The sequence below is a fragment of the Lissotriton vulgaris genome, chromosome 12 (assembly GCF_964263255.1).
Source record: "Lissotriton vulgaris chromosome 12, aLisVul1.2, whole genome shotgun sequence".
Classification (NCBI taxonomy): Eukaryota; Metazoa; Chordata; class Amphibia; order Caudata; family Salamandridae; genus Lissotriton; species Lissotriton vulgaris.
The window spans coordinates 636,873,134-636,894,608 of NC_141700.1; the positions used below are offsets into that span (position 1 = coordinate 636,873,134).

Consider the following 21,475-nt stretch of genomic DNA (forward strand, 5'->3'; position numbering starts at 1 on the left):
GGGGGGTGGGAGGGGCACAGGGGGGGTGCCTATTGTACCCACCTGCATTAGCATGAACAACGTGGCAAACCACAAGACTCCACGCATAAAAAAATATGCTTGTCCTTTCTTTTTTATGTGAAAACGTTTCCACCTTGACTGCGGATTCTCAGCAGTTGTAAAATTACTATTAGTAAAATTAAACTTGTAGTTTGTGAATGCCAAAAAATAGTAAACTCACACAAAAGTAAATCAAACGGCACCAGACCTTCTAGCATTCATTTTCCCTGAACGTCAGCATTCCCAGAATGTCAACATTATTTTTAAAGCAGATCCTTTCCCTTAAAGATAGTCTGCATCCAAAACCAAAAGCCGTCATCAGGTAATGACATCAAGGGGTAGTAGCTTACTGTAGTCCTCTGGGCCGCTGTCTTCTACTGCTAATGCCAGCAGTCATGATTGTCAAGATGGAAGCTGTTTTTCGAGGACAATTTCCACTTCTCTAAAAAAAAAAAGCACCCAATGTATGGCCTCGAAATCTGCCCAATGGTCTTTGACCACGACGGTGGTCACCAAGTATTGATACATCTCATTTAGAATTTCTGTGAGATTTGCAGAGCATTTCAGGCCCCTCCTATTTGCAATTCGTAATCAGTCGCAAAGTGTAGTTTGGAAGTTGTGAAAATGTTTCCAGTTCACATAGTACACTTAGTACGTTGGGAATCATTCTTTTGTAGCCGCAAAACCTGTGATAGGCTTTGTGATTACAAAAGGGTTTAGTTAATTGAGCCTGAAGAGTAACACTTTTCCCACCCGCATAAGCATTCTCCGGGGTGTACTTTGGGCATATTTTGGGAGAGGGCATGTGAGTGGCCATTCATCTCGCTAAGATGAGGAGCTACATTCATTCTTGTTCTGCCTCACTTCATGACTGTGGTACAAAAGGGGGTGGTGATGGACGGAGCATCTGAATCAATCAAACACTCACACCCAGTCAAAAGATCTGGGTTTAATCCATCACCGTTCTTTAGCCCTCTCTGCCACCCCAGTTCAGACATGGCTATATGCAAATCCGTCTGACCCTGTGCCTCATGGGAACAGTCCAGCCCGAACTGCCAAGCCATGTCTTCCCTGGACCGGAAACAAGCTTCCGAGGAATGGTTTCTGGCATTCCAGCCGTCTTCAGCCCGGCTTGCTTGAATCTTGTGGCAAAGTGAGCAAGGGACTCACGTCTTAGCATACCCTGCCACACTTATGGCGGCCAAAAGCAGTACAAAAGGGGGTGGTGATGGACTTCATGACTGTGGCACCTCTTGCATCCTAAGCAGGCCAGGCAATGCAACCCTTCAGGAGGGCCCCATTTAGCCCAACACCAATGAATATCTGTGAGATATTATGCAACTTCAAGTCCAGAGCAAACCATAGGGAGCTCACTTCTCTACCTTAAGGGGGTATAGAGGGCTCTCTCACCAACTGTATCCGGCAGAACATTAATGAGTTGGCATGGATGAGGTCATGTGACAGATAACCACTTGCACATCACTAAGTGTGCCACCACAAGGAAGGCTTGCAGCAACATTATACTCAATCCTGTATGGAATCAATCAGAAAGAAAGTCATGAGAGAAGAAAACAAACAAAGAATGACGGAGGAAAGTGCAGTAGGAAGAAGCGAGGGAAGGAAGCAGGGCATAGATGAATGCAGGTAGGAAGAAGGAGCAAAAGTAGGGAAGGGAGGAAGGTAAGATGATGGGAAAAATAAAGGGTGGAAGGCAGAAGCATTAGTCTTGGATCCATGTTTAAAAATAATATACTTTACACCCTCACAAAATTGAAGGACTATTAACGTCTACATCACAAGCACTTTACGACTTTTAAGTTCTCGCTGTAATTCCATATTGATTTTTTGTTACAGAGCATTTCGAAAGGTAATGATCCAGGATTACAAAAATTGGAAATTTCTAAATGTGTTTATCAAATACGTAACTAGCGTTCTTTTTCTGAATGAATTGCATGTAAGAAATATTGATGAATCTCGGAAAGAAAAAACATTTTCAAAGGGAAATCATTTTTATCAATACATTTGACCAATTAGGAACCAAATTATTGACAAAACGTATGTCATTTGCTTGGTAAGGACCAGTGACGTCCAAGGAATCTTCTTCTGTTTAATATGATTATTCCAGGTGGAAGGGATGTGACAGATAACGCCATGAAACTAAGGGGCAGATTTACAAGCCCCTTGCATCGCCGGTGCGTCACGTTGTGTGACGCACCGTTGGCACAACCTGCTCCGTGATATTTACAAGCACACGCAAGGCCACCCTGTGTGAATTTACCTGTGCATGTAAATATCGCCCTTTTATCGCAACACTTTGCTTCTTTGGGGCGGGACATGGGTGTTGCTGTGGGTGTTCCCACGCAACACACATGTCCACTATGCATTTTCAGATTTATGAGCAATCGTAAATCTGGAAATGCGTCAGAATGCTACACCACCCGGTGGCGTAGCGAGGTACAATGAGGAGAAATGTTTTCATTTCTCCTCGTTTTTTTTCTTCTTTCAATGCGTGCTGCATTCTACAGCACACATTGGAAGAGGAAATCACCTCAAGTGTTTATTTGTGTGCAGGAAGTTGCCTCTTCCTACACAAAAACTATCTCCCCACGACGCAGGTATCCTTGCACCGTGGTGCAAGGGTGCCTACGCTAGCGCATGGCAGCAATTTGTGTGGCTTGGCTTGGCAGTTCGGGCTGGACTGTCCCCATGAGGCACAGGGTCAGACTGATTTGCATATGGCCATGTCTAAACTGGGGTGGTGTGGAGTGCAAAATAACGATGGATTTAGGCCCAGATCTCTGTACTGGGGTGAATGTATGACATTGTTCTGCATTCTGTCCATCAACTGTGGTTTTTGCATTTGTGTGGCAGCACAGAGCGAAGCACAGAGGTGTGACATATTGTTGTAAACATGTTGCATCCCTGTGCTTTGCAACTAACACAGCACAGCAAAATGACTTGCGGCATTGCGCTGCAGTAGTTTCTTGTAAATCTGCCCCTACATTTTTTTAAAAGACATGTAGAATAAAGACTCACAGTATCTGACTCAGTTGATTCTAAACAACAAAATAACAGGAACAGAAGGGCAAGAAATAATGACTATTTTCCGTCAGCAGTGACACAGACCTGCACTTTGATGTCTTCCGTGATAATGACTCCCGCCTGGATAATTGAAACCGCAATCCAAACAATCTTCAAAAACATTGTGAAAAAATAGTGCTAAAACCGGTGATGGAAACAATATTTTTTTACTCCCCACAGAGGTGCAATAACAGCGGAAATGTCACAGGAGGAAGAGATAATGTTGCCAACACAAATCCTCATCTCCTGTTAGCACTAAAACGATTAACTCCAAGCTTTTTGCCCTGAGCTGCGTCCCCAGGGTAGCACTTTCTGTCATTCTAAATTACTACTTTTCACCCATTTCTAAAAAAAATTGGGGAATGTACAACTTTCCCCAAATTATTCCAGGACTGGCACTGGAGTACTAAATAAGCCTCCCAGTATAGTTGGGGGCAAGTTGATCTTTCCCTAAATATTCTAGGACTGGAGTTAGAATAGTAATTTTGACCGTCCATTGTCCGCCACGCCCACTGTTGCCCTCAGGCTACTTTTCAGGGCAAGACACATGAACGAGTGTGCCTAGTATTTTCCGAACATCGTGCATGAACCACTTTATTAAAATTAATTTAAATAAAGCACACACTTTCAATTTCTTTCTACCATATTTCTGTCCCCCAAGTTACAATGATTGCCACAGATAGTCGTAGAAATAGATATAGGAAGCTGATGTTACCAATGTTCTATTTATCGAAATGTTATATGTAAAGCGCCCACTACCCCTGTGACTTGGCCCATACTATAAATATCACAAATAAACAACCACATTAAGAACAGAAAATATTATTAAATATGAAATAATTTAAATGTGCACTACATAACTGCAGGTCAGCTGTAACACGTCTCCCTGCTGGTTGGACTGTGATCCCAGCAAATCCTCCTGACTTGTCTTCCCTTACAACAAGAACAACAAAGTCTCACAATCCAAGACAAATATCACCTGCATGGACAAACCCAGCCAGATCATGCCTATAAACGTCACACGCTTCACAAAAACATATGTTGGCTGAAGTTTTCAACCACCACGTAAAATGTCTCTGAAATTGAACTTTCTCAGTCTTGCAATATGGCTTTTGACAAAAAGGATCCATTCTGAGCCTTATTATGGCTAATGGGGATTTCATTCCAGCATCTGATCCTCCACTACCCATTGACTGGTAATATCACTGCCTCACCCCAGCCTTCATTAACATCACCCATCAAACATCAAGGGGCCACCCAGTAAACAGGAGATAGTATCAAGAAGCCTCAGAATCTACATGTTGACACTCTCAACTCTTCCCTTTCAAGATAATTCATTTACCAGAACACAATGGCACAACTCTGGTGCTGGAGCACAATAACAACGAATTCTTTCTTTTCCTAAACTTTCTATCACCTCTGACATCCAGACTTAGAGCTCAAATGGATCAGGTCACTGGTTTCAAAATCACAGATCTATGGTTGTAAGCCCTGCAAACAAAGAAACCCTTTACCTCTCACAGATGGAGGAAATCTCTTACCTCTCATTATCTGATTGTATTCATGAATGAAACAAAATAGTACAGAAAGTCTCTATTCAAGATTAATTCTTCTCACCTAAAATCCATACACAACAGGGCTATAAATTGCTAGAAAGCCCTCTTTAATAAACAATTTTCAAAAATACACGGAGCGTCCCTACAAAATCAAATTTAACACTACCGTATGTTATTGAGCAGCCACTGCCCGTGGAGGCAGTTTCGGTGGGGCGGAGAGGCGGGGCGGAGGAGGGGCAGGGTCGGGGGTGCTAAAAACTGGAGTATGGATGATTGAAGGTAAGTAAACAATTTAATTAATAAAACGAATTTCGTAGCGCACCCTGCATCTCAAAATGCGATGCAGGGTGCGCTACGAAAGTATCGAAAGTATCGTGGCGCATCCCCAGGGATGCGCCAGTTATTGTGCGGTGCACCATGGGGCAAAAATGGCACAGATGTGTGACGCATCTGTGCCATAAAGGCGGCGCATTGCTGGAATTGCGTTGCAAGCACGACGCAGCTCCAGCAATGCTCTAGTAGGTGGTAATATGCAAATGTTTTGAGACCGCATTCAAGGTCACAAAACATTCACACATACCGCCCTAAAGACGCCCTTCCAAATACCGAATCGTAAGCCGGTTTTGCAATTCGGTAACAGGTTACCAAATCGCAAATTAGGGTTTGATACATGGCAAGAACATTTTTTGTGCTCGCAAACAGGCTTATTCTTAGAATCAGCCTGTTTGCGAATGTAAAAACCCTTGATACATGTGGCCTTAAGCCAGACTAAACCACTCCATACAACTCAATGGCACACAATGCCACTCTACTCTATGACACGCCACGCTAAGCCACCCCACTCTACGCCACTCTAAGTCACTCCATGACACTCCACACCACTCCACTCTATGACACTCTATTCCAGTCTACAACACTTTACTACGACACTTTACTCCACTTCCTGCTACACCACTTTACGCTCCTCCACGCTACAGCACTCTATGCCATGACATTTCCTGCCCCTTTACTCTGGTCTATGCCCTTCTACTCTATGACCCTCGCATCTATGCACCTCCATTCTACACCCCTCCACTCTACACTACTCTACATTTCTCCACTCTACTTCACTCCACTGTACTCCACTCTATTCCATAAAACTCCACTCTACTCCACAACACTCCACTCTGACAGTTCACTCTATGACACTCTACAACACCTCATGACACTCTATGCCACTCCATGACACTCTACGCCACTCCACTCTACGCCACACTACTCCATACAATGCAACTCCACCCCACGCCTCTCTCCTCAACAAACCTTTAACCATGCTCAGCAGCAGCCCCGCTAGTGTACAATATGGCTAACACACATTAGCAAAGCCAATAGTTATTGCATAGATGAGACCTATTGGCTTTGACAATGTTTGTTCTATTTTACACTACTTACTCTGTAGTCTTATGGTGTTCTGGCTGAGGGTGCGCCAAGAACCACCAGAGATGGTGAGCATGTCTGCAAGATATGCGGGTGTGCTGGTCTTGATGGTATCTCGTAAGGAAGGGTTCAACTACACTAAAAATACATTTTGATCCTCATGCACAACAATCTCTTCACAAGCATTGATATGTATAAGAACTGCAAAAAGCAAAAAGAATGCTTCAATGCTGAGTTGTGTTTTCTTTAATAATCTTAATAGGAGAAGGAAACACTCTCACATAAAGTCGTCCAGGTTGTTTTTTTCTACTGCTTCTCCTCAACAGACACGATGGATCGCTAATAATTTATTTGTAGAAGAGATAAATTGTCAAGTTTCCCAAACTCAGTGTTATGACATTCTTTGGGGTCTTATTCACGCTTTATAAAGCAATAAAAACGTGAGGTAATTTAAATAAATAAATCCACTCTCCATGCTGTCTGACAAACACTCTTATTCTTGACATGCCTCGCTCGAGCCAGTCAGGAAGAAAAAAGATCAACCAGTGTGCTGCTCTCAAGAGAGTCTGAGGGCCGCAGGGCATTGTGGCAGCTGGGGGAAGGGTCTGCTTGGAAGCCATGAACTGCCAGTCAGCCGGCATCCATCTTGTGGGCCAGCGCAGCTGTTTGTGACAGGTGCCCGTTACTGGTTCCTTCCATCAGGGAGCTGCGCGCAGTCTGCTGCTCACGTGACCAGGGATGATGGCATTTCAGTCCCCCACTGCTTCAATATCACAACAACAGAACCACCACTAGAAGGGCTGTAACATCTTTAGTGTGTCAAGATTAGCACTTTGCAGCCCGAGTGCTTAACTTCCAATAGAAAGAGTGTCAGCACTCCAATAATTCTAATAGGATTACACTGGCACTTCCACACAGCACGTCATTACTTGAAATAGGGCTATACGGCACTTGTCAACAGAAATGCAATCATTTTAATGAGACTTTGCCGACACTTCGCACCCGAAATGCAAATCGTCTTTTTAGATGATGGTGGCACTTCGACATCTTTAATCGGATAGTGCTGGCACTTGTCAACAACCACAAAAACAACAGTTGATGTACACAATGCAGAACAATGTCATACATTCACCCCAGTACAGAGATCTGGGCCTAAATCCATCGTTTTTTTGCACTCCACACCACCCCAGTTCAGACATGGCCATATGCAAATCCGCCTTGACCCTGTGCCTCATGGGAACAGTTCAGCCCGAACTGCCAAGCCATGTCTTCCCTGGACCGGAATCAAGCATCCTAGGACCATTTTCTGGCTATCAGCCGTCTTCAGCCAGGATAGCTTGACTCCAGTGATGTGGAGAGCATGGGACTCACGTCTGAGCATACCCATCCCACTCGGGGTGACAAATGCAAAAACAACAGTTGATGGACACAATGCAGAACAATGTCATACATTCACCCCAGTACAACCTACAGTTCTGATTCAACAGTATTGGCACTTATCAACAGCACACTGCAGCAATACTTGTGTGATTCACTAACATCGCCCTTGCCGAAACCCCGCGCATCCGCAGAGCCAGAACAGGAGGAAGAGCCTTCTCCTACATCGCGACCAAGACCTGGAACGAGCTTTCGATCGACATCAGATGTGCCCCCTCCCTGAGTGTCTTCAGAAAGACACTCATAAACCGGATCGAAGCTGCTCAACCTCCCACAGTGCCTTGAGACCCCTGCGGATGAGTAGTGCGCTTACAATTCCCTGATTGATTGATTGATTGATACTTAAATATCTCTAATGGTACAGGAGATTACCTGCAACGGTGTTTTTCTTCTAGTTAGTGCCAGAATGTGCAAGCACCTGTGCATTACCTCTAAATGGACAACACCGATACCTACAAACAGCATGGCAACTCATTTAGGGACGCTTAGCAGTTGCCAACTGTGCTGCACACGTTCCAGTGTGACAACACAGCACTACAAAGTAAGCAGGAGTAACATTAGCGTCATTACTGTAGTTCTGACTGTAAAGTGAGGCACTTTCAGGCAGCACCACAAACAGCTCTAATCGAACAGTACAACATGTTTACCAACACAACTACAATTCTTTTAATGGAAAAGATACCAGTACTAGCTGATAGCACTGCATTAATTTTAACTGGACAGTTCAAGCACTTAACTGGAATTGCATACGTTCTACCAAACATGACTCGCAGGGACTTCGAACAGCAATCAATTCACGTTTACAGGTGTTTTTTTTTCTTTTTGTACATATCTGAGAATAATTTACACAATCTAATATGGACTGTTAGCGGATACAAAAATATAAAAAAAAATTCAATTTTGTTGATATTCATGTGGTCAATTCATAATTATAATTTAGCATATTTCATTCCAAATAATACATCCGCATGCAGGTTATTTGTGCAGAAGTGAGATGTTTGATAGCGAGCGCATTCAGCAAGACGAGATTTTATTTCTGCTCCTTTTTGAACCACAATAGAAGAACGACAGAACAGTTTAGCTAAAATGTAAATTTTCGGGCCATTTTTAACACTGGAAGTAAGTATATTGCAAATTTGCAATAACAGTTTATCTACAGAGCCGAGGGCTGATCATCTAAAGGCCCCCCTCCGAGTGGCCCATACTTAGGGAGGTAATACATCCCCTGGTAAATACAAAAACGTTGAGAAGCAGGATTTACCGGGTGAGGTATTACCTCTGCATTTTAAGTTCTGTATCACCGATGGGAGATACAATAGTAATCCTACTGTTGTCCCCCACTCTGAGCTCAATATTCAGTGCGTGCGTTATTTTCCCCCAGAAATATATGTGGGGTAAATTCAGCATTATTTACCATCACTGCAAGAAGTAGTGAGAGTTCAATGTGGAAGTGTCCCCTTGAGCTGACAGGTCAAATGTTACTAAAGGGCTGAGCAGGCAAATCATCATCATCATGTCTCCTGTTGAGATGCGTAATGTCTTGTATTGCAGCTGTACCGAAGATCCTTTGAAGATGCTACACCATATTCAGCCTTGATTCCAGTCATGCATTTTTCGTTATTACATCAATTGCAAGTCACTTTAAATGACTAGCTAGCATTACCCTTAAGCCACAAGATGCATCAAATCAACAGTAGCACAGCTCAGTGTTCAACCACTGGCAAGTGCTGATGGCAGACGCCTCAACAGTTGCTAAGCGCTTCATCCAGTACACCTCACCACTCAATGTTTTTCATAAGCTTGATCGATGATGCACAGAGCGATATGTTGGCGAGTTCTACTTTTTCTTTGTTTTAAGGTCTGTCCCTTTCTTTCCCATATGCTCCCTTAATGTCACAAGTGGCTACTTGCTTCAACGAAAAGGGTAAGAAAGAAGAAAGTAAGAAGTAGGAGTTTGCTCACCTTCCCGTATCAATGTTTCCAGCAAACAGAAGCGAGAACGCTACCTAGGGTCTTATTAATTCTTTTGAGACGCCCGTCACACTGGGTGTGAAAAAACGCCTTTAGGTTCTTCAAAAGACCCCTCACCCACCAACCCAGGGCATCTCAAAAGAATTAATAAGGAGCTTGGAAGCGTGCTGGCTCCTCTTTGTTGGAAATACTTGCTTCAGCACACACTATATATATGTACATCCATTGTTTGCCAGAAAGGTGCACCTGGGCCACTGCCACTCACCTCTGTCCTGTAGACAAGCTGCTCAGTCTGATCATCATTCACTCGATAGATCTCCAGAAAGGGGTCAGATTTACTAAACAGATCCTAGAAAGAGAGAAAATAGAGTGATTAGTGCACCTGACACAGAACTGGCCACTACCCACATAATATGGCATATTAGTCCCAGACTCCCCAGTGACAACAGTGGTGTAACACCCATTTGAATTATTCCCACTGGATCTTCAAGATGAGCAGGTTAAAACTGGAGACACAACTCAGGGTAAGTGTAGGTAGATACTTACCCTGCAATAAAGCATTTAGGTGAAGGTAATGACTGTCACAGTACAGGAGGTTGATGTTATTGAACTCGATATAGTGACATATGGCAAATCTTAAGATACCAGCAAACAATCAATACTTATGAGTCTAACTAGTAACCTTAATGCCACGGTTAAAGGAATAGGATAAGTGACTTTGGAAAGAAAACATTAAGTTTTCATCATGCTGTCTCACTTGACCAAAGATTTAGTGCCCTTGAGAGAATCACATTATCAGCCTACGCCTTAGTTCCCTTGTGTGTTGAAACGGGGTGCGTGTAGCACAAGCCTCAAGACTTGTCGTAGGTGCTATAAAAAGTGGACCATTTAGTTCACACCAGACCTTCTGTGAGGTTTTTCCATTTGCAAATTAGCCTTAAAACATAGACATTAGAGAAGTATCAGGAGCACCTCCAAATGTACTCAGAAGACACGCAAATCCACTTATATAGAATAACACATCAAACGTTTGATGAAACTGAGTTTACTCTGCATTATTGGAGCTAAGATTGAGATAATCAATTTTGAGGTTAAGCTTGTTCTGAACTTTCATTCTCTCACCAAGTTCATGCATTGGTTAAAGGAATCACCCTCCAACTCGGCCTACTGTGAAATCCACCCACTACTCCAAACTAACCACCGTGTGGAGCTGACAAGAGCCCTTGTCCTGCTCAACCCCAATTACTGAAATATTGCCTACAGTGTTCTATCCAAAACACTCATGATCAAACTATAAACTACAGAAAGAGTCATCCAGAAGAGGGTTTAACCTTCTCAAGCGTGACCACATCAAGCCACCATGCGAGCTCCTTTGTGGCTCCAAGTCAAAGGCAGGGTCAAATGGAGGGTCTTTCCATATCCATAAAGCATACAGGGGCACACTACACCGCCAGCTAGAAACCTCTGATCTTCAACCACCCACTTGAACCTTCAATGATCATTACAGAGGATGAAACACATAAGAAGAACCCTGGGAGTACAAGGCCCAAGGCAGTGGAACACTTACCTTGAGGTCTGAAACCAACTACAATTGTTTCAGAAGGTGCCTGAAAACTGGATTATTGTGATCTGCTTTTTAAATGAATTCCACACAGACCCGAGGCTTTACTCGAGAAATGCCTGACAAGGGCACATACTCTAGTCAAAACATCATCATTTACTGTCATCTAGCTGTATAGTTATCATCTCAACGAGTGCTCTGAAGTAACTGGAAGGTTAAACACAGTGATAAATAGTCATAAATAACTAATACATACATATATTGGATAAAGTAGCCTATTATTGTATGTTACAAGGAAATGGCAAGCCACAAACGAGTTCTTTGATCATATAGATCAATGTTCCTTCATGGTGCTTTAATTGTCTTAATAACATAGGGAAGGAAACAGTAGAGTCAGTTGCAACCCCAGATAGAATGTAACAAAAAATCACGAGGTAAAGCCCTCTAAATTGAAAAAGATTTACCCTGGGATTTTCCTCCAAATTGCAGATTTGTTGGAAAAAATATGAAACAATGAGCAGTAAACGTAATTACCACAAATGGTATACAGACAAAATATTGAGTACAAAATATCGAATTACACAAATATCGACTTCAAAATATAGAATGGACAAAATATCGAATGGACAGAATATAGTCATCAAAAATATCGTTTTTAAGGTAAGTAATGTAATATCGATTTTTAAAAATATAGAAAGTCAAAATATCGAAGTATATAATATAGGTTATGAAAATTATCGCACTTTTAATAATATCGATTTCTTTAAAGTTTTTTGTATGTTAGTATATGTGTGAAAAGTGTATATTTTTTTAATTTATTTTAAGCAATGAATTTTAGTTATTTAATTTTTTAGTAATTTAATTCTGTAGCGGGTTGTGGGTTTATAGGGGAAAAGGGTGGGAAGTAACTTCATTATCATTAAATAAATATGTTTATTTATTTATTGGTATTTATTTTGAATAAATTGTTAATTCATTTTTAATTGGTAATTAATTCATTCTTAATTGGTAATTATTTTTTATTAATTGATTAGTTGATAATTATGAGAATTTTATTAATTTCTTTTCTGCAGCAGGTTGTGGGTTTATAGGGGAATAGGGTGGGAAGTAATTTAATTGTGATTAATTAAATGTTTTTATTTATTTATTGGTATTTATTTTGAATTAATTGCTAATAAAATTTTATTTTTTAATTAATTAATTGTTAATTGGTAATTAATTTGTATTAATAGTTAATTATTTTTTTTATTGATTATTATATTGTATGAAATTGGAATTTACTTTTTCCCTACTGTTGCACTCACTGGAGTGGGAATAGTAATTTTTACCCCTACACTATCCAACGCTTTCCCTACTGTTGCACTCTCTGGAGTGGGAATAATACATTTTACCCCTACGCTATCCAACGCTTTCCCTACTGTTGCACTCACTGGAGTGGGAATAGTAAATTTTATCCTCCTGCTATCCTATGGTTAAAATAATGTATGTTTTTTATTAATATCCTGTGAATATATTACCTACTGGCGGTCACCAGTAGGTAGTTATAGTTAGGATTATTTTCAATGCAAAATCTCAACATTCTATTGGGAATAACTTTGGCGCCGGTTGAGGAATATGCCTGAAAAGTTCCTCAAATTCGCCTTGCGGCGCTCCGGTCCTTCCCTGAAAGTTTGGGGGGAATTCGTCAAGCGGGGGCCGAGATAAAAGGGGGATCCCAAAACGTGTTTTCCCCATGTTAATTTCCATAGGGCGGTCGACCTCACTTTTAGCCAGAACGGCTGAATGGATTTCCACCAAACTTGGCAAAATTGTAGGGACTGGTAGCCCGATGTGCCTTTGCTATGTCTCAAGATATGTGCTCCAGTGGTTTTTGAGTAGTTTAGGTTCAAAAAAATATATATATCTATGGCCGCGCACCTGGGAGCGCACCTGGCGCGCTACGCGACTTGCGCGCGGAAAGCTGATTGGCTCTCGGGTGTCTGTAAACATTCGAAACAGTCCGGAGCGGCCGCCATCTTGTGTCTCGGTAAGATTGAGACAAAAGAGGTGGCAAAAACAAAGGGGGAAATGACCATAAGGGGGCAGAGTAGACCCCCCTGACCCCCTAGGTTTGAAAATCGATTTTCGCGGGGGGAACGCCCGGTACGCGCACCGGGGAGCGGACCGGGGAGCGTAGCATGGGGAAAACCCAGTTTATTCATGGCGTCACCTCTACGACCCTTTCTTGCGTCAATACGCCCCTTTTGCATACATTGCACCTGACGTAGGTATAATGTGGCGCAGGGGTTTACAAAGTGAAGCATCTACCTAGATGCGTCACTTTGTAAATATAACTCAATAAGGTGCATGTTTTACGCTGCTGATGCGTCACAAAAAGTGACGTACCGGTGGCGTAAAAGTACAAAGTGACGCATCTACCTAGATGCGTCACTTTGTAAATATGACTCAATAAGGTGCATTTTTAACAGCACTGGTGCGTCACAAAAAGTGACGTACTGGTGGCGTAAAAGTGACGCATGGCGTTATAAATGAGGCCTTCAGTCTCCTACTCATGCGTCATATTAAATATATAACATATTATGTCGCAAGTACTTACAGATACGTCAGTATTTCAGACGTATCTGTAAGCGCAAAAGTGAATCATTGCTGGAGTGTGTCACAAAAATGATGCAACTCCACCAATGCATCCTTTCACATGGGGCCAGGCCCATGTGAAAGGGCCTGCATCAGTCTTACGCCTGCTGTGAAACAGGCGCAAGATTTGGACACAACCGCGTCATAAAAGTGACGCAGTGATATCTCATAGATTTCACTGCATCACCTCTACGACCCTTTCTTGCATCAATACGTCCCTTTTGCATACATTACACCTGACGTAGGTACAATGTGGCACAGGGGTTTACAAAGTGACGCATCTGCCTAGATGCGTCACTTTGTAAATATGACTCAATAAGGTGCATTTTTTACAGCACTGGTCCGTCACAAAAAGTGACGTACCGGTGGGGTAAAAGTGACGCATGGCCTCATAAATGAGGCCTTCAGTCTTCTACTCATGCGTCATATTAAATATATGACACATTATGTCGCAAGTACTTACAGATACGTCAGTATTTCAGATGTTTCTGTAAGCGCAAAAGTGATGCATTGCTGGAGTGCGTTCCAAAAATGATGCAATTCCAGCAATGCATCCTTTCACATGGGGCCAGGCCCATGTGAAAGGGCCTGCATCAGTCTTACGCCTGATGTGAAACAGGCGCAAGATTTGGACGCAACAGCGTCATAAAAGTGACGCAGAGATATCTCATAGATTTCTCTGCGTCACCTCTACAACCCTTTCTTGCATCAATACATCCCTTTTGCATACATTACACCTGACGTAGGAATAATGTGGCGCAGGGTTTTACAAAGTGACGCATCTACCTAGATGCATCACTTTGTAAATATGACTCAATAAGGTGCATTTTTAACAGCACTGGTGCGTCAAAAAAAGTGACGTACCGGTGGCGTAAAAGTGACGCATGGCCTCATAAATGAGGCCTTCAGTCTTCTACTCATGTGTCATATGAAATATATGATGTATTATGTTGCAAGTACTTACAGATACCTCAGTATTTCAGATGTATCTGTAAGCGCAAAAGTGATGCATTGCTGGAGTGCGTCACAAAAACTATGCAACTCCAGCAATGCATCTTTTCTTACCCTTCCACACCCCTGTTCCTTTTCTACATTTTCTTTGAATATCTACATTCCCCATGTTCACTCTCCTTCTCCTTACTTTCCTTCCCAATAAGCATGGGCGGAAAATCCGTTTCGCTCGCGGATTTTGCGGATTTTCGGTAAATTCGCAATCCGCGAGATTCGCGAATCTCCCACAAAATCCGCAAATCCGCGAGCAGCGGATTTTATGGCTTGCTCGCACTGTTCGCGTGAGTTCGCGGCTTCCCAGTACAACTTCGCGCCCCGCGAATAAGCGCAAAATTGCAGAAATACGATCTTAGCAAAACTGAAACTACTTACCAGGTTCAAAAGTTCAGGCTCATCATTAGTAGCCATTTCCTGTAGTGCTTCCTGAGGGGCCCCTCCAGAGTTCAGTTGCCAGTTGCAACTATTATGTGACCCTGCTCTGAACCTCAGAATAGTTACACATATGCCACAAAGGTCCTGAATTACAGCTAAGGGAGACAAGCAGGAGCCAGGCTGGAAGTTCAAATCCATTAATCAGCCACTAATTCATTATTGTCAGTTGGGGCAGGGCAGGTGTTGTAACTAATTTTGCAACAATGAAAGCACTTAGCAAGTGCAAAAGATCACTAATCAGGAAGCACTAAGGAAGCAGGTGCCAGCTAAAAAAATATTCTGTGACACATTAATCAGCCCCAAATTAATTCAGGTCACTTGAGGCAGGGAAGGTGTGCTTGCTTTGCCACAATAATGTACACTGACTGGACAACCAGAGGGTGCTGTGATGAAACAGAGGGTGGCATGGGTGGGCCAGAGGGTGGCATGAGTAGTCAGAGAGTGGCAGTGGTGACAGAGAGTGGCAGTGATGAAGAAGAGTGTCCCAAACAGGCTGGACACGTAGAAACAACAAGTTAGCGAAACTTGCAACCCGACAGGTAAGTTCGCGTTTGCGAAATTGTACAAAACCCTCGCGAACTGGCAGAAACCCGCGCGAACACACAAAAAAAACACGCAAATTCGCGAGAATTCGCGGATTTTGCGAATTGCGAGTTCGCAAATCCGCAAAATTCGCGAACGCGAGATTCGCAAAATTCGCCCATGCTTACTTCCCAACACTCACCTTCTTTCAGTCCCCCTACTTCACTTCCTTTCTCCTCTCATACCTTTCTGTTCTTTCTTACTCATTTTCTTTTCCTTTATCAATGCACTCCACTTCACTTACTCTTTTTCATTTTTTTAAGAATATAGCTCTTTGATGAGAATTGGAGGTAGTTCTGAAAAGAACTTTTTTTTTCTTCTTTTTTCTTTTTTTTAGAACAAAAACAAAAACAGGGAATGGAAACTGCTCAACAGGAGCAAAAAAAAATAAAAAAAATTAGGGCTGGGAACGGCAGCGATGGTTCTCCAATGATCGAACCATGAGCAGAACACTTTGCTCCCCAAAGCAAAGTAGCTGAACACAGTATCTGCATTTAAGGACGCCTTTGTTAAATGCAGGCTGAATGTTCGGAACCAGCTCTTGTGATCTCCCCCTCACCGATGTTGTTGGTCCTCCGGTTGATGTAGAGGCCCCATCACTGGGAACCTCTTGTGCCAGAGCCCTGACACTTTCCCGAGCAAAATTCTGGGGGTGCCTCCTCTCCACATGGCGAATCATTGTGGAGTTCCCAAAAGAATATTTTTTAGTGGGGTCACCCCGTGACAGGACTGTGTGACAGATCCTGCACTCCACTTTTGGAGCATTTACCTTCTTCTGGTCATCAGGTATGGAAACATTTTTCCAGATGAAATGTTCTTTGACCTTCGGCTGAGGAGGCTCTTCATCAATGAAATCATTGGAGTCATCTTCACTGCTGGATGGTCTGGCAGCCATGATGATCCAAGATATCCAACTAAGAACCAAGAGCAAAAAGGTAGGACTTTCAGTCACAAAAGTGAAAGAAGAAGTGAAGGAAATGGGTGGGGATTTCATTCTTTGTAAAAAAAAACTGTTAGCAACCAATGAAAAGTGTTATTTTAAGGTCACATGATTTGACGCGCTTACGCTGCGCACACCGAAGCGCTTCCGGGGCGCTAACGTGGCGCGAACGTAGGGGCTTCCGGGGGCGCATATGCGGCGCGAACAAAGGCGCTTCCGGGGGCGCTTACGCTGCGCGCCTATGTGACGTTTTGATAGTTTCACAGAAATGCAAAATCATTTTCATTTCCTTATTCAAAAAAACTGCTTTTATATGTATGGTACTAAATGTCTTGCGTTATTATTTACTTTTCATTCTTTTTTTTTCACGAACGCAAGTAGCGCTCTGGGTGCGCTTTCCGGAGAGCTTACCGGTGCGCGCACCCAGAGCGCCCCAGGAAAAAATGATTTAAAAAAAAAAAAAATTAAATATTATTATAATAAATAAAAAATAATAATTAATACTTACACAAAACAGCAAATTTACAAAAAAATCGTAGGTTAGAAACTCGATATAGAAAGGAATTAGCTTTAAAAAAAACTTTGAAATTCACTGAAAAAAACATAGGTTTCACACCAGTTATAGTTAGGAATTAGCATTTAAAAGACCTATTAAATTCACTGAAAAAAACATAGGTTTCACACCAGTTATAGTTAGCTGGAAATTTTACTGACAAAAAACCATTGAAATTCCACGTTATAGTTAGTTGGACTCACTATAACCTGCGCGCCTGCAATGCACTGCTGATGGCGTCACATATTACATCACTCATGACATGGTCAGTGACATCACTCATGACATCACTGATGACACCATCCTTGTGACAGAGTAACAGACCTCCTTTCAGTGTAATGTAACCCTTGAAACACATATTCAAAAATAGAAACTAAAATGTTCATATAAATAGAGATACCCATACCAGTTACAACAACCAATCCAGTAATACCACCATCTATATACACATCCACTCATTCACCAACAGTTCTATATAGTCACTCATACATATACTCACTCATCATATGTAGTGATACACATATACATCCTGTTACACACCGACAGTCTTCCAAAAGTTACTCACACACATACTCACACATGCAAATAAACTATTGAACATCCATTTATTTGCATATACAGCTATACACACACTAGCACATTACTTCTAAGGAAACTTACACATACTTACTCTCTTGAACAATCACTTATAGAAATACATACTTATTTAAACAGGAACTCTTACAATCTCTCACTCTCACATATACTCACTTATAAACATCAATACTCACATATACTAGATTAAAACATATGTAGTTACTCATAAAGACACTAGTGAGGCAGTCATTCACTCACTAACACACTTATATACACACTCATCCACCCATACAGTCCTGCACATATGCTGTCTTCAAAACACATACAAACAGTGAGTCAGTCACCAACCCATGCAGCCACTTATACACAAAGTGAAACACTGATACATATATTTAAATATTAAAAAATTACTTGCTAATATATGTATTCACTAAAATACACTTTATAAGCCAGTTAACCAATCAATTTTCTATTTAAAAAATATCCATTTACACGCTTATTTAAACATTTATTCTTCCATCGACCTTTACAAATACATATATAAAACATATTTTTTTTTCAGAAAGACACGCATTCACTGGATGGTGTCAACAGTGATGTCATGAGTGATGTCACTGACCATGTCATGAGTGATGTAATATGTGACGTCATCAGCAGTGCATTGCAGGCGCGCAAATTATAGTTAGTCTAACTAACTATAACGTGGAATTTCAATGGTTTTATGTCAGTAAAATTTCCAGCTAACTATAACTGGTGTGAAACCTATGGTTTTTTCAGTGAATTTAATAGGCTTTTTAAATGCTAATTCCTAACTATAACTGGTGTGAAACCTATGGTTTTTTCAGTGAATATATATATATATATTTATATATATATATATGTTTTAAAAATAAAATTGTATTTTTTTTAGCTTAAATTAATTATTTTACAATTTTAAGGTTATATAAGTATTTTTAATTTTTTTTTAGTTAATTATTTTTAATATTTCATTTATTTTAAATTACTTTTAAGACATTTACAAAAATTCGATATTTTCACTATCTATATTATTTTTAAACAACATTTTTGATTCGATATTTTTGTACTTACCTGTTTGTAGATAGGAATTTGATATTTCTGTAGTCGATATTTTATCCTCGATATTTTTGTATGTCTATATTTGTGTACTCGATATTATGTCAGTGATCTATTTTGCAGTGAGCTAAAAAACGGTGATGGATCAAGCCCTGATCTTTGGACTGGGTAAGAGTGGTCTGCTTAATTCAGACACTCTGTTCATCACCACCCCCTTTTCTGAATCGTTTTTGGCCACTATAGGTGTGGCAGGGTATACTCAGACATGAGTCCCTTTCTCACTGCACCATCAGGATTCAAGTAAGCCGGGCCGAAGAAGGCTGAAATGCCAGAAACCGGTCCCCGGTAGCTTGTCTCCTTTCTGGTGAAGAATTGGCTTGGTAGTTTAGTCTGCCCTGTTCCCATGATGCACTGGGCCAGGGACAGACTGATTTGCATATAGCCAGGTTCTGAGCTGGGATGGTGCAGTGAGATAAATAACGGTGATGGATCAAGCCCTGATCTTTGGACTGGGTAAGAGTGGTCTGCTTAATTCAGACACTCTGTTCATTACCACCCCCTTTTCTGAATCTATTTTGGAGAAAGCAGGAAGGGTTTTAAAGCAATTATGAATGTGTACTCTTGAAAAATGTGAACACATTAAAAACTTGATGAAGCATGGAACGTGGTGAGTGCTCCAGGACTGGAACTGTCATCTGTAAACAGCAGAGAAGTGGGCCGAGGTATCCAGCTGTGAGGTGAGCCTGCATTGCTGGACTTGGACAAATTCCAACCTTTTCTTTCATGTGCATGCTACTCTTCCATTCTGGGTCTCAGGGTGCTGATGGAAGGTGCACCGGGTCCATCGGTCTGGTCTGTCATGGACTTGCAGCATACATGAATAAAACACCTACTGCTTAAGTCTCTGTTCTATGTAACCAGAGTTCTTGTGCAGTGCTTTAGGGTTGAAATAAACTATGTTCCCCTCACCATACAAGTTTAGCACTACAAGTCCGACCAGCAAAACAGTGATGCTACATTTTGCATTACAAAAGTTCTGTTTGTCAACATTTCAAAACTTGTTGAGAGGCACTATGGCGCTGCCATGAAGCTCACCTGTGATTACTGACTCACGCACCGTGCTTGCGCCAGTTAGACTGAGCATCGCGAGCCCTTCCATGCCTACATTTTTCTGTGACATGCCTATTCCAAGTTTCTTTCTTTTCGTTTTTAAACAGTATTTTTATTGTAGCACGTATGGATGACATTAAATGTTCATGTTCTCGCCTCCCCAGGCACAATTGGGTGACTTATGCATAATTACTTTAGAAAAAGAGTGTAACAAGGTAGCGTACTGCTCCTGTAGCGCTTCGCGCGCTTTTGCTGACATTTGCATTTTAAAAACCTCTTTTACTATTTGCTTTGTTCTTAGTTTATTATTCCCTGGTTTTAAATCCCCCTTACTTGCATTATAATCGGTACTTCACCGCCGCTTGTGCGGGTCCGGTTCTTGGGGTGGGTATCCTTTTTTGGTCGCCATCTTGGAGTGGGGTGAGTGTTGGTGTAGGCGCCACTATCTGCGTGCGCTTTAGTGCGCAGGAGCCAGCGAGGGAACACCTATTTAAGGCGAGTCCCTTCGTAGCCTCGCCCTGACAAGGTAGCGTACTGCTGATGTAGCGCTTCGCGCGCTTTTGCTGACATTTGCATTTTAAAAACCTCTTTTACTATTTGCTTTGTTCTTAGTTTATTATTCTCTGGTTTTAAATCCCCCTTACTTGCATTATAATCGGTACTTCACCGCCACTTGTGCGGGTCCGGTTCTTGGGGTGGGTATCCTTTTTTGGTCGCCATCTTGGAGTGGGGTGAGTGTTGGTGTAGGCGCCACTATCTGCGTGCGCTTTAGTGCGCAGGAGCCAGCGAGGGAACACCTATTTAAGGCGAGTCCCTTCGTAGCCTCGCCCTGACAAGGTAGCGTACTGCTGCTGAAGCGCTTCGCGCGCTTTTGCTGACATTTGCATTTTAAAAACCTCTTTTACTATTTGCTTTGTTCTTAGTTTATTATTCCCTGGTTTTAAATCCCCCTTACTTGCATTATAATCGGTACTTCACCGCCACTTGTGCGGGTCCGGTTCTTGGGGTGGGTATCCTTTTTTGGTCGCCATCTTGGAGTAGGGTGAGTGTTGGTGTAGGCGCCACTATCTGCGTGCGCTTTAGTGCGCAGGAGCCAGCGAGGGAACACCTATTTAAGGCGAGTCCCTTCGTAGCCTCGCCCTGACAAGGTAGCGTACTGCTGCTGTAGCGCTTCGCGCGCTTTTGCTGACATTTGCATTTTAAAAACCTCTTTTACTATTTGCTTTGTTCTTAGTTTATTATTCTCTGGTTTTAAATCCCCCTTACTTGCATTATAATCGGTACTTCACCGCCGCTTGTGCAGGTCCGGTTCTTGGGGTGGGTATCCTTTTTTGGTCGCCATCTTGGAGTGGGGTGAGTGTTGGTGTAGGCGCCACTATCTGCGTGCGCTTCAGTGCGCAGGAGCCAGCGAGGGAACACCTATTTAAGGCGAGTCCCTTCGTAGCCTCGCCCTGACAAGGTAGCGTACTGCTGCTGTAGCGCTTCGCGCGCTTTTGCTGACA

General features: G+C 42.1%; 1 protein-coding gene across 1 annotated transcript in view; it reads right to left on the bottom strand.

The window, feature by feature from the left end:
• CPNE7 (copine 7) overlaps positions 1-21,475 on the bottom strand; it is a 358,406-nt gene that overhangs the window by 224,073 nt on the left and 112,858 nt on the right. Inside the window, exon 4 of the mRNA XM_086945595.1 lies at positions 9,766-9,849. Coding sequence (XP_086801721.1) covers positions 9,766-9,849 — 84 coding nt within the window. The remainder of the gene's footprint in view (positions 1-9,765; positions 9,850-21,475) is intronic.